Genomic DNA, 12,789 nt, shown 5'->3' on the forward strand with positions numbered 1-12,789 from the left:
CACAAAATCAATACAGCAGCTTACGGTTAGTTAAAGCACACTAACTGTGAATATCCTTTAAGACAGAAAATATGTGTTTAATAATATTCAAGAGCATAAATTCACATATCCTTGAGATTTCATATTAATACTTTCAAAATTTAGCCAAGCGTTTCAAATGCCCAAGCTATTCATCATACGAAACCTTTGATACTGTAGCCTATTTTGAGGCTAACATGAATCATTTCGTTTTTTAATCTATATCTAATCAGATTAGAGTAAGTATGTGTATTCTGAAGGGGCTGGGAGTGATGCATATATCACTAAATGCTTTGATATAAACGACTATAATGATGTTAAATTCAAAACCATTTGTTTTATTTCTTAAACCTCCATCATGAACTGATACACACATACAACAGTCTCAAAACTAGAATCACTTTGAAATCAACCTCTTTTCATTGTTTGTTCCTTCTTCGCAACCAATAAATTTTCCAGTCGAAAATACCCGAATAGTAAGAGCAGACTAATTCAGTCCATTATTTATTTTCCATCTTAGAAAGACAGGCCTCTCGATCAGCTTTTACACAGGGTGGTTTTAAAAGGTGATAGTCAAGCTTTTATATGTACAACACTGAGACTCTAACACCGATTTTGTTTGTTTGTTTGTTTGTTTGTTTGTTTGTTTGTTTGTTTGTTTTCCCCAGCACTCAAGCAATTCGAAATTCCACAAAGGATCACTGATTGAACGTAACATTAGACGGGATTGAGAGGATGGGAATTGTGCAACTCCGCATGATTTTACAGTAATTCATTGCTAAGGCAACAATACAGATTTTTAAGCACTTGCCTGCTGGTTATTACTAGATTGAGTACTGTTTTGTATAAACAAGAAATAAATTCGTTTTATAAAACATTAACATGAGGGGTTGCATGGAATGGTGCAGGGATTTGACTTTATAAAAATTAACAATTCTATACAAAATCACAACAAAATAATTCAGTATGGGATAGATAAGTAGTAAAATGTAATAGGTTGAAAAATATATCAATCTCTATTAATTTCTATAATTGGCCCAGTATTGGATTAAAAATTGCATAGTTTCCAAATTATTGCTTGTGATTTTGTAGCATGGATAATTAACACATTCTGAAGGAGGTCACGCCTATTCCCACCTGTGTGTGTGACCGCAACGTAGAAGCGCTATAGAATACAATACATAAGGTGAACGAGAATCAACCAATTCTCTTTTCTCCTAAAGGCAGTAACAACAATAAATACGTACATAAGATTAAGCATATAAAGTTGTTGCTCTTTTTGCATCAGCCATAACAGAATACCGCATCGAGCAGTCTCACAAATGTCCGTTAGAATCACGAATCGTGAAATATCGCGTTGAGCTGGGCGTTCATGACCCGCTCGTGGTGCGAGTGCCCTTCGTACGACATAATGTTCTCCATGGGTATATCACAGCGCTGCGTGGAGCCCGCGTAAAGCGACGCGTGTCCCTGCGCGCCGGCCAAACCCGCCGCCTGATAGTGCATGGTAAAGGCGTAGTTCTTCTCGAATTCCGACGAGGACTCGTGTTTGAACGAAAAGTTCCCGTTGACGCTCAAAGGCGGGCTAAGGGGTCCGTCAAACGAGGGACTGGTGCAGTCTGTGAGCGCGGTTTCAAAGAACGGCTCCAGTGCGCTCCCGTACGCGTGCGGCTTGACGTGAAAGATGTGAGAGCTGTCCATTGTACCGTACGGAGGGCTGGGAAGACCGGGCGTCTGGTACGAGTAGGGAAGAGCGGAAAAGGAAGCACTTGCTGTTTGCATATGAGGGGGCATCTCCTGGCTCTGCTCGGGGAGAAAAGTTCTGGGGTTCAGCTGGAGGCACCCCGCGACCAAATTGGTCGTGGGCTGGGACAAGCCCTTGCACAAGGCCTGCACGAAAGACATCAGATCCGGGCTTTTGCCCGACCTCAGGATTTCCGAAAGCGCCCAGATGTAGTTTTTGGCCAGTCGGAGCGTCTCGATCTTGGAGAGCTTCTGCGTTTTGGAGTAGCACGGCACAACTTTGCGCAGGCTCTCCAGCGCGTCGTTGAGGCCGTGCATGCGGTTCCTCTCCCGGGCGTTCGCCTTCATGCGCCTCATCTTGAACCTCTGCAGACGCGCCTTGGTCATCTTCTTCTTCTTGGGTCCTCGTCTTTTCGGCTTGGTGTCATCGCCGTCTTCCTCCTCCTCTTCTTCCTCCTCGTCGTCCTCATCCTCGAGGCGGTTGAGTTCCACGTCGTCATCGTCCTCCATATCCTTGAGCATGGGCACGCTGGTGTTCTCCACGTCTCGCTCGTCTTGCGAGCTGCTGTGACACTTGTCGGTCCAGTTCGCGCTGGGTTGCGACTCCAGCATCATGCTTTCCTCAGTGTAAGATTTCGTCATGTTGGAACTCTGCAAAGCGATAAATAAAGCCTTTAAACTTTGATTCAATCACATTTGGCTGTATAAATGAGAGCCATGCAACCACTACGCTGCGCATCCAAAATGCAACAACACATGACCTGTGGATGAATCACAGCTGCTTACTTTATGCAGCTTTGTTATGTAACATCATCAGTGTTTCCTAATCAGATAGAACCCTTGTTGTTCATTTTGAAATAAAGCATGAAGGAATTTAATAAGGAATACACTCTTAAAAATAAAGGTTCCAAATAGGGGGTTTCACAGCGATGCCATAGAAGAACCAGTTTTGGGATCCCCCCCAAAAAACGTTAAGTGAACAGTTCTAACATTTTTTTCTTAGTGTGAAGAACGTTTTGAAAATCTAAAGAACACTTTTCCACTATAAAGAACCTTTTGTGGAATGAAAAGGTTCAATGGATGGTAAAAGTTCTTCATGGAACCATTGATGCCGATAAAGAACCTTTATTTTTAAGTGTGTAGGTCTATTTATTCTATAGGTATTCAGAAACAAAATCTAATTTCTGGTTAGATTTGGAGCAAATTAGTAAATTGGCTTTGCTTTCCTGCTTAACGATACAGAACAGAAAGATATAACTATCTTTGAATTTTATTCGTAAAGCAAGTATTGTACAGTTTATCAGAAGTTTAAACAGTAAGATTGTAGAAAGTATTGATTAGTCCCTTAGACAGAAAAAATATTCGTATAATTGCACGGCAAAAATGTTTTCATTATGTTAACAGCATCAATTTGTTTTACTCAAAAGCGCAATTAACTTGTCATTGCAAGTTGACACTGTTTCACTATTTAATGTAACAATTAATTTACGCATTCAGTTTTATAGGTTTTTACAAATTGTATGCTTCACTATAGTGGATCAGCTATATGCAAAATAAATGCCGTTTATAATTGAACGTCTGAGTTTACCACAACAACATAAGAATGATCTGAAAGATCTCGAGCTATTTGTCAGTTCAGCATAAATATAAGAAATACATCTAGTATTAAAAGAGAGAAACATGGCATACCTAGGATTTGTTGAATGTCTTGTTATGATAGTTTCATGCCCCTCGTGGTGGTGTGGGAAGTCCTGCGGATTGAAGCCTAATGTGGCTGCGCCGATGGGATGCTCTGGTTATATAGCGGTGCTGCTGATGCTGGAAGATGCGAGTGGATGTCTGTCTGTGGCTGCCTCTACAGTCCCACCCTGCGCCCGTGATTGGCATCTGGCCCCGCCCCTTCCCCCGGCACGCGCCATATGGCCGACTACGTCAGGAAAACGGCCTCAAGCGTCACGTGATCTCTTCCATTTGTATTCGCCAGAGCTCCGTATTCCGTCCCTTTGTGGCCGAAAGAAAGTGGCCATCTGTCGCCAGTTAGAGACTCCGTGGACCTGTTTGTACCCGCAGGATGGATTAACCCTTTCAAGCGTGGGACACATTCAATCACGACCGGCTCTTTCTTTAGCTACATCCCGTTGTCTTAATGCGGACAATTCTTTATGCGTGTCCATAAATTAGCTCATAATCACTCAGTAGGTTTTGTCACTCAGTGGAAATCGGTCCTGTCTAAAATAATACAAATGCCCCTACATTAATAATAATAATTGTTTGTCTTAGAATTAAAATAATTATTTCACTTATAAGCCTATTTGAAACAAAATCGAATTTTATAAAGGCTAAAAATGTGATTTTTCAGAAAAGTGGTTTGTTTGGGTGGTTAGGGGATTTGTCGCTAATCTTTTGCAAATGTCTTGTGATATTGATTGTAAACAGTAATTGCAAAGTCTGGCTCAAGACCCCGGTAATGAGTCCCCCTCTTTTCATCGCTGGTCGGTCGGCACGCGAGTCGCACACGCACTGACAAAAAGCCTGTTTCACGGCTCACTAACCTGATCCAACGTCCGAAATCTGCTGTTTTCTATTCAATTTAATATCATTGCCCTTCCAACCCCCCTAAAAAAAAGATAGACCAATGTGATGACCGTTGAAAAGGCGAGAACATAAATGAGGGAATAACTATAGACAATGGCATTTAAACGCATGTGGAGTGGACTATTATCATTTTTTCTAGAATTATTTAATATCAACAGGAAAACGCCTAACAAGTAACACTATAAAAAGTGAGTGCATGATCTAATCATGTCTCAATTAATAGTGTATTTACTGGCTTTGTCTAAAATGTTATTTAAAAAAAGACTCCAATGGGGTGTTTTTGCAGTGAAGAAGCATTTTCGGTTTCCCAAAGAACCTTTCAGTGAACAGAAAGAATCTTTTCCCACTATTAATAACCTTTTCTGCATTTGAAAGGTTCCATGGATGTTCAAGGTTCTTTTTGGAACCATCGATGCCAATAAAGAACCTTTATTTTTAAATGTGTATGCAATTTATTTTTGCATTAGAATCAGTTCAGAAAATGACCTTAAAATCAGACCACCGAACATATACAGAAATTATTAAAATCAGAAATGATCTTTTCATAAGAGCGTATCAAATACTTTTGCAGGTTTTAACATTTGTTTCGATAAGAAAGTGCAAGTCTGAGTTGAGCACGTCGTCTCTCTGTCCTCCCATGCTGTTTGTTCATGCGTGGAAAATATTTCATTTCCATTGTTTGCTTATCTGTGCTTATCTCTCCTGACATCTGTTAATGGCCTACCGCAGACATTTGATAACCAGGTAACCGTGAAGTGTCCGCGGACACTCATGGGCTCTGAGTGCTGCTAATCTTTCTCATAAAAATCGACAAGTTTGTGTCGGTCAAAGGTCCGTAAGGAAGCCGTCTGTTTGCCTGTGTATATCTCCCTTGTTGCCATGCAAACCAAGAGATGTGAGGAGAGTGATTTCAGCACCACTGACAGCAACTCAGTGGACTTGTGTCGCATTTAGTTCATGCGTTTGCATTTCTCTTTTCTTCGGCATCCCACACATTGGCGCTATTATGTGGTATTATAAAGCGCTGACTGATAGCCTATTTGTATTTTTTTTTTTTTTTGAGGCTTAATAGTGAGGCGAATTAATAAAGCTAAAGTTTAAATAATTCCTTGAATTGATATGTAAAATAATATATTCGGGGTTATAATTTTATTTCAGTCATAATTCAATCACTTTGAGACGATCGACTTCGTCAAAAATCGTAATCAATCGTTCTAGTTCGTTTGGCGTTCTTAGCACAATTAACCAAGTCAACTATCTCAAAGATAGCCTACTATTTATATGTTTATTTGTTTGTCGATGTAAAACTAACTTGTATTTTAACTTGAAAAACAAAGGCCACTTATGCTATAATAAAAAATAAATCATAATTTTAAGTACCCATACAACAGGAACAGAAGTAGGTCGCTTCCTGTAAGCTTTCTTAAACGCTTCCTGTAAGCTTCCGCTCTTAACACAACACAATATGAGGTCACGCCACTGATATTTATTAATTATTTGACCTTTAACGCCCTCTGCTTAAACCAACAGACCTTTCCTTTCTGCGATCTAAACCAAATCTCTCTTTCTCTCAGCTTGAATGGCTCTCCCGACTGAATAAATCCCTATCTCTTATTTCAGTGCGAGTTGCTCTAATTACTTATGCAAAAATGCAGATTTGTATTAATTAGTTTGTCCGCTGATTAGTTCTGTGGTATTTTGGCGCAATAAATCATGCAGAGGCACTCGTTTTGGCTGGTGACCCATCTGTGCAGCTCTGTGGATTCTGTGTTTCTCTAGTTCAAGGGCTCGTTTGGGTTGCAGGTAAGGCCACCTGCTGCATATGGGGCCAGTGCGGCCTCTCGAGGCGGTCTGATGCTGGCTTCAACAGCAATGCAATTCACACGCATTTAACAAGAAAATAAATTGCTAACACGGGTAAAATAATTTCCTTTAACAAGTCGTTAATGCTATATTTAAAGCTTAATTAAAAAAAACATCAGTAGATCATGTACGTAAATATATTAATATATTCACCTATTTACAACTAATGATCTTTTCTGATGAAATTATAGGCTACTTGTATTAAAAGTGATTGTGTATAAAATACAAATCTTATAACGTTTGCATTCTTGTTTAATAAAATCAAATGTTTTTGCACCGATTTTGACATATTATTTTTACGAAATGCTGCGAATATTTTATTTTGCAAGCATTTGTTAAATTAATTTCCAGTGCATTAGGTGTAAAAACAAACAAACATGCAAACGTTGGCATTCACCTTTTATAATTGAATGTACTGTAAATATGTCATATTATTTAAAATGCTTAGTAGTCAATGCATTTTGCGTTTAATATACCGGTATAGGTATTCACTATTCACTTGAATCCTCAGTTCACAGGAACCCTGTTTATTAGATCCGAAGCTTCAGCGACGAGTCTAAAGAGTCTAATCATGGTCAGGAGCGCCATCTTCTGATTAAATGGAGAAGCTACACTGAAGAAAAAAAAAAAAAAAACGGCAAGTTAGTACACTGAATTAAATGTGAAAAATTCTAGCAAAACGTGTATGTTCTCTTTTTTTGTTTTTAAATTAATGTTCAATTAAAATGTAAAAATTCATGAAATATACTGATATACAGTTGAGGTCAAAAGTTTACATACACCGTGCAGAATCTGTAAAAGTTAATTATTTTGCCAAAATAAGAGGGATCATACAAAATGCATGTTATTTTTATTTAGTATTGAACTGAATAAGATATTCACCTAATAAATTTACATATAGTCTATAAGACAAGATAATAGTTGAATTTATAAAAATGACCCCATTCAAAAGTTTATATCCCTTTGATTCCTAATACTCTGAGTCAAAACAAACACTAATATATATATATATATATTTTAAATTGCTCGCTGTACTTCAGAAAAATCCTTCAGGTTCCACAAATTCTTTGGTCTTTCAGCATTTTTGTGTATTTGAACCCTTTCCAACACTTACTGTATGATTTTGAGATCTTTTTTCACACTGAAGACAACTGAGTGACTCATATGAGCTTAAATTTAGCGTATTTTGTCCTCTGGGAAACATGTAAGTATCTTCTGTAGCTTCTGAAAGGCAGTACTAAATGAAAAAAAAAAGATATTTAGGCAAAACATGAAAAATGTACACATCTTAATTTTGTTCAAAAGTTTACACCCCTGGCTCTTAATGCATTGTTTCTTCTTCTGGAGTCTCAGTGAGCATTTAAACCTTCTGTAATAGTTGCATTTGAGTCCCTCGGTTGTCCTCAGTGTGAAAAGATGGATCGCAAAATCATACAGTCATTGTTGGAATTTGTCAAAACACACAAAAATACTGAAAAACCAAAGAATTTGTGGGACACTGAGGATTTTTCTGAAGAACAGCAGGCAGTTTAACTGTTTAGGACAAAAAAAGGACTCATGAACAACTATCACTAAACAAAAAAAGCTGTGGATCATTCAGGTGACAACATAGTGTTAAGAATCCAATGTATGTAAACTTTTGAACAGGGTCATTTATAGAAATTCAGCTATTATTTTCTCTCATGGACCATGTAAACATCTTTTAAATATTTTATTCAGGTCAGTACTAAATAAAAAAAAACGTGCATTTTGTATGATTCCTCTTATTTTGGTAAAACAATTAACATTTTGCAGATTCTGTAAGGTGTATGTAAACTTTTGACCTCAACTGTATTATATATAATATCATTTGTATAATACATTTCCTTATAAAAGATAGTCCTAAAAATACTTTGTCCTGAAAATACATTTCGAAGGTTTATTCATGCAGCAGCTGTTAAAAACACCTTACTAAAGTCATTAAAACATAGGTGTATTCTCTGTGTGACAACCTGGGCCTGGGCCTCTCCTACCTCAATAATATCACTGTTAAATAAACTACCGTGCTTTTACTTCACAAGCAAAATTTTAAAGGTCATCAGCATTATTTGGGCTAACCAAAAATTCTAGCAAGCTCACACAGTTCTGCAGTTTTATAGCATATGTTGCTCTTTTCCATGAATACTGTTTATCTTGCATTTAAGAAACTTATCCAGCACTGTAAATTCTACTTATCAAATACTAAAGTATATTGTGTTTTTAGGGGGGCAGATAATATGGCCTACTCATATATCATATTTGGAAGCATTAAGGGTTCATAATATCAAAGGGATAACCATTGTTGTGCACCTCTGAGATACATTGCTTCAGAAATACTGACAGTGGTCCATAAATCAAGTTGTAACTATCCACTGGGTAATAACATGAACACAATACCTCTTCCCATCTGTTTTATGGCAAAAGAACCGTAATTAAGATTCCACTGAGAAATGTTGGCAATACAATTGAATTGAATTAGCAATTGCGTCAGTTTTGCCTGTTTGTTTCAGCAGTCTTATTTTTTTATTAATCATTTCTTGTGAATTATTCTGGAGCACCTAACTGAAATAACTACATTACGGATGGTTTAATATATGTCTGTTTAAAACCTTTCCCCTTCTGGAAACAGCGTAGAGTGTTATTCTGTTGGCAAATAGCTCTTACTACAGCTCGAGGGATGTTGTAAATCAGCTGCCTCGTTTTCAGCAATATATTTTATACTCTGACCATCATCCAGGATGGTGAATAAGATAAATTGTGGTTTTAAAGTTTCATGGTTAGACGTCTATCACAGGTGCTTCAACACAGATGGATTAGTCGGTTAACCACTTCCTCACCTTGCTCACTGATGTAACTTCCTTTTCAGCTGATGAGTAGGTTCTCAGACATCTGTTGTTGGCTGTATGACATTAAAGGTTTCATGTACTTTCTCATAAAGATAGCTTTACTTTGTTTATCCTTATGGGGATCTTGTTAAACAGCTAATCAACATCCAAACAGCTCAGACTTTTTACTTACATTCATTATTTTAGAGTTATTTTGCAGTTATTTGTGGATGTAGGACTAGAAGAGTAAAATTATAATCTCACAGAATATTCACGTGACATACACTCTTAAAAATAAAGGTGTTTTAAAAGGTTCTTCAAGCGATGCCGTAGAAGAACCATTTTTGGTTCCACAAAGAACCATTCAGTCAAAGGTTCTTTTAAGAACCATTTCTTTCTTACCTTTTTATAATCTGAAGAACCTTCTTTCGCCACAAAGAACCTTTTGTGAAACAGAAAGGTTCTTCACATGTCTAAGGTTTTTTATGGAACCATTTAGACAAAAACGTTTTTTTCTATGGCATCGTGAAGCACCTTTAGTTTTAAGAGTGTAGGCAGTATATTTAATGTTTCAAATACCTTTTTTTGAAAACAAAATATCAAAATATAGATGAAATAATGTTCCATTGTCATTCAGAGTAACATAAAATACTTATTCATACCTGTACTTATTAAAATATACTGCACTGTGATCCTTAAATCTCCTTAAATCTTAGTCTTTTAATTTAATCCAATGATTCTTGTACTAAATAAGCCTGACAAGATGTTTGATATATAAACTCTTGTTATACTGAATTGTAAATCATGGTAAAAATGTATTATAGTCATACATTTTTAGAAAACAGACACTACACTGTAAAATGTTATCCACAGCTTCAACTTAAAAACATTTCAACTCACTACAATAAAATGAGTTAAAATGACTTGTAGTTTTAAGTTGATTTAACTTAAAATGTTAAAGCAGCTGCTAAACTGGAGTTTTTAAGTTGAAACTGGTGAAAACGTTTTACAGTGTACCAGTCAAAAGTTTTTGAACAGTAAGATTTTTAATGTTTTTTAAAGAAATTCCTTGTGCTCACCAAGCCTGCATTTATTTGATCCAAAGTACAGCAAAAACAGTAACATTTTGAAATATTTTTACTATTTAAAATAACTGCTTTCTATATAAATATATTTTAAAATGTAATTTATTCCTGCGATCAAAGCTACATTTTCATCACATTACTCCATTCTTCAGTGTCGCGTGATCCTTCAGAAATCTAATATGCTGATTTGCTGTTCAAGAAACATTTATTATTATTATGTTTATTATTATCAATATTAAAAACAGTTGAGTATTTATTTATTTATTTATTAATTCTTTGATAAAGATCCAAAGACCAGCATTTATCTGAAATAAAAAGCTTTTGTAACATTATACACTATACTATTTAAAATAAAAAACACTTTTTATTTTTTGGGAAAGAAATTATAGAAATTGATTTGTTTTTTATTAAGGATGCTTTAAATTGATAAAAAGTGTTTTTTTTTTCATTTATAATGTTACAAAAGCTTCTATTTCAGATAAATGCTGTTCTTCTGAACTTTCTATTCATTAAAGAAACCTGAAAAAATTCTACTCAGCTTTTTTCAACATAATAATACATTTTTGATCAGCAAATCAGAATATTAGAATGATTTCTGAAGGATCATATGACTGGAGTAATGATGCTAAAAATTCAGCTTTGAAATCAGAAATAAATTACGTTTTAAAATATATTCAAATAGAAAACTGTTTTTTTAAATAGTAAAAATATTTCAAAATTGTACTGTTTTTGCTGTACTTTGGATCAAATAAATGCAGGCTTGGTCAGTAAAAAACATTAAAAATCGTTTGACTGGTAGTGTATGTTTTCAAAGTTGTAAATAAAACAAAGATTATTGGAGTATGTTTTACAAGAACGTTCTATTTCAGTCTTTCTACTTCAAATTTTCACGTTTAGTTCAATGTATTATCTGTATTGTCTTTTTGACAATTGCGACATTTACTAGAGTGAAAATAGTTTGTTCGCCATGCTTTTTTCAGACTTCACATTAAACGTCCAGGGCTGCGTTTCCCAAAAGCATCGTAAGCTTAAGTACATCGTAGACCCATTGAAACCAATGAAGCTACGATCAACTTAAGCTTACGATGCTTTTGGGAAACGCAGCCCAGTCTGACAGTTTTGGATCAGGTAGGAATGGTGCACTGCATATTTTCTTCCAGCAGGTTTCAGGCCAGGCGTATTTTTGGGCTCTGTCTCGCCCATGTTGTTACTTTTCACTCTTTTTTCCGGAAGCGGAAGCATTGTACTTGAAGTTTTGGAATAGTTTTGGCAGATGATTCAGTGCACTAGATACTTCTAACTACAGTATCAGCGTGCGATCATCATCACGTCCTGTTGAGATGGTAAGATGTGTTTTTCTGCTATTTTAGAGCTGGTACAGTTGCTTTCTCCAGTGTTTGTTTTGACTCTTGCGCGGTCTCGTGTGTTGGTTGCTGGATTGAAGTGGTTTAACGCGCAGATGCGCACTGAAATACAGACATTTAACTGCTCGTGTTAGTTTACAGCGTAATATGGCGTTTCACAACGCGGGCGTTCATTTCAAAAGTGTATTTACAGAGTCTAATTGAGTTGTTTTGCATGCCCGTGTGACTGAAACAGATTATTAGTATTCATATTTTGGAAAAGCAAAATGAAGGGAAGTTTTGCGATGTGATGAATGGGCTTTTAGGTTCGTGGAAAGAGTTTTGTAACCAAACGGATGACATTACAATTACTTTTTTTTTTTTCTTATCTTCTTTCCCTTTTTTCTTGAATGCCAATGATTATCAAGGATATGATAGTAGGTCATGTCCGTGTCACCTGCTTCACCCACTTGCTTACGTCTGGAAAGCGACCAACTGTACAGTTTATAGCCTTATTATATACTTTTGATTTGCTAAAGCTTTTGTGACGTTTATTGGAGAGATAATGACATGCTTTTCAAAGTTGATAGTATCTTGCTTTTTGCATTCTTGATGCATTACTAATCAGGCTAGATCACTTAAACAAAGTATGAAGAACTCATTTAGGGCCACCCAAAGCTCTCACTTGAATTGCTAGGTTTTACGTCTGTGTTTATGTTATGCTGACCATCCCAGATGACAAAATGTATTTCCTTTGATGCTTTGTGTAAGGAGAAGCTTAGGTTTTTTGGACTAGTGATTCTCAAACTTCTTTTGAAGGTGGACCATCTCAGTAAAACAAAACATGCAGAGCATTTAAAATTTTATATCTGTGGGAAATTATCTTAGAACTACCTACAGTTTTACATATTGTAAAAATTATTTGGTAAAGTATATTTTGAAATGGCCTACTTTCACCAGTCTGTAATGTTGTCAGATATTGGGTTGAAAATTTTCATATGCTGACATTCATTTCATATAACTGTCATTGACACATCTTAAGCACTTAAAGGACTAGTTCACTTTCAGAACAAAAATTTACAGATAATGTACTTACCCCCTTGTCATCCAAAATGCAGTTTAAATGCAGCTTCAAAGGGCTCTAAATGATCCCAGCCGAGGAAGAAGGGTCATATCTAGCGAAACGATTGGTTATTTTCTAAAAACATTTACGATTTATATAATTTTTAACCTCTACACAGAGTACACACAGAGCTAGACAAGACAACCATTTGAGGTTAATAAATTGTATTTTTTTTT

General features: G+C 36.2%; 2 protein-coding genes across 2 annotated transcripts in view; one reads left to right on the forward strand and one right to left on the reverse strand.

The window, feature by feature from the left end:
* Nucleotides 1-335: 335 nt before the first annotated feature.
* On the reverse strand, nucleotides 336-3,610 carry neurod1 (neuronal differentiation 1). The gene is made up of 2 exons (XM_073846270.1): nucleotides 3,451-3,610; nucleotides 336-2,412 (listed from the first exon to the last, which is right to left on the reverse strand). Exon 2 carries the CDS (start codon nucleotides 2,401-2,403, stop codon nucleotides 1,354-1,356), a length of 1,050 nt encoding a protein of 349 aa, XP_073702371.1. The 5' UTR covers nucleotides 2,404-2,412; nucleotides 3,451-3,610; the 3' UTR covers nucleotides 336-1,353.
* Nucleotides 3,475-12,789, forward strand: part of itprid2 (ITPR interacting domain containing 2) — a 40,283-nt gene continuing 30,968 nt past the window's right edge. The window contains exon 1 of the mRNA XM_073845108.1: nucleotides 3,475-3,817. Coding sequence (XP_073701209.1) covers nucleotides 3,475-3,817 — 343 coding nt within the window. The remainder of the gene's footprint in view (nucleotides 3,818-12,789) is intronic.

This window comes from Garra rufa, chromosome 8, assembly GCF_049309525.1.
Source record: "Garra rufa chromosome 8, GarRuf1.0, whole genome shotgun sequence".
Taxonomy (NCBI): Eukaryota; Metazoa; Chordata; class Actinopteri; order Cypriniformes; family Cyprinidae; genus Garra; species Garra rufa.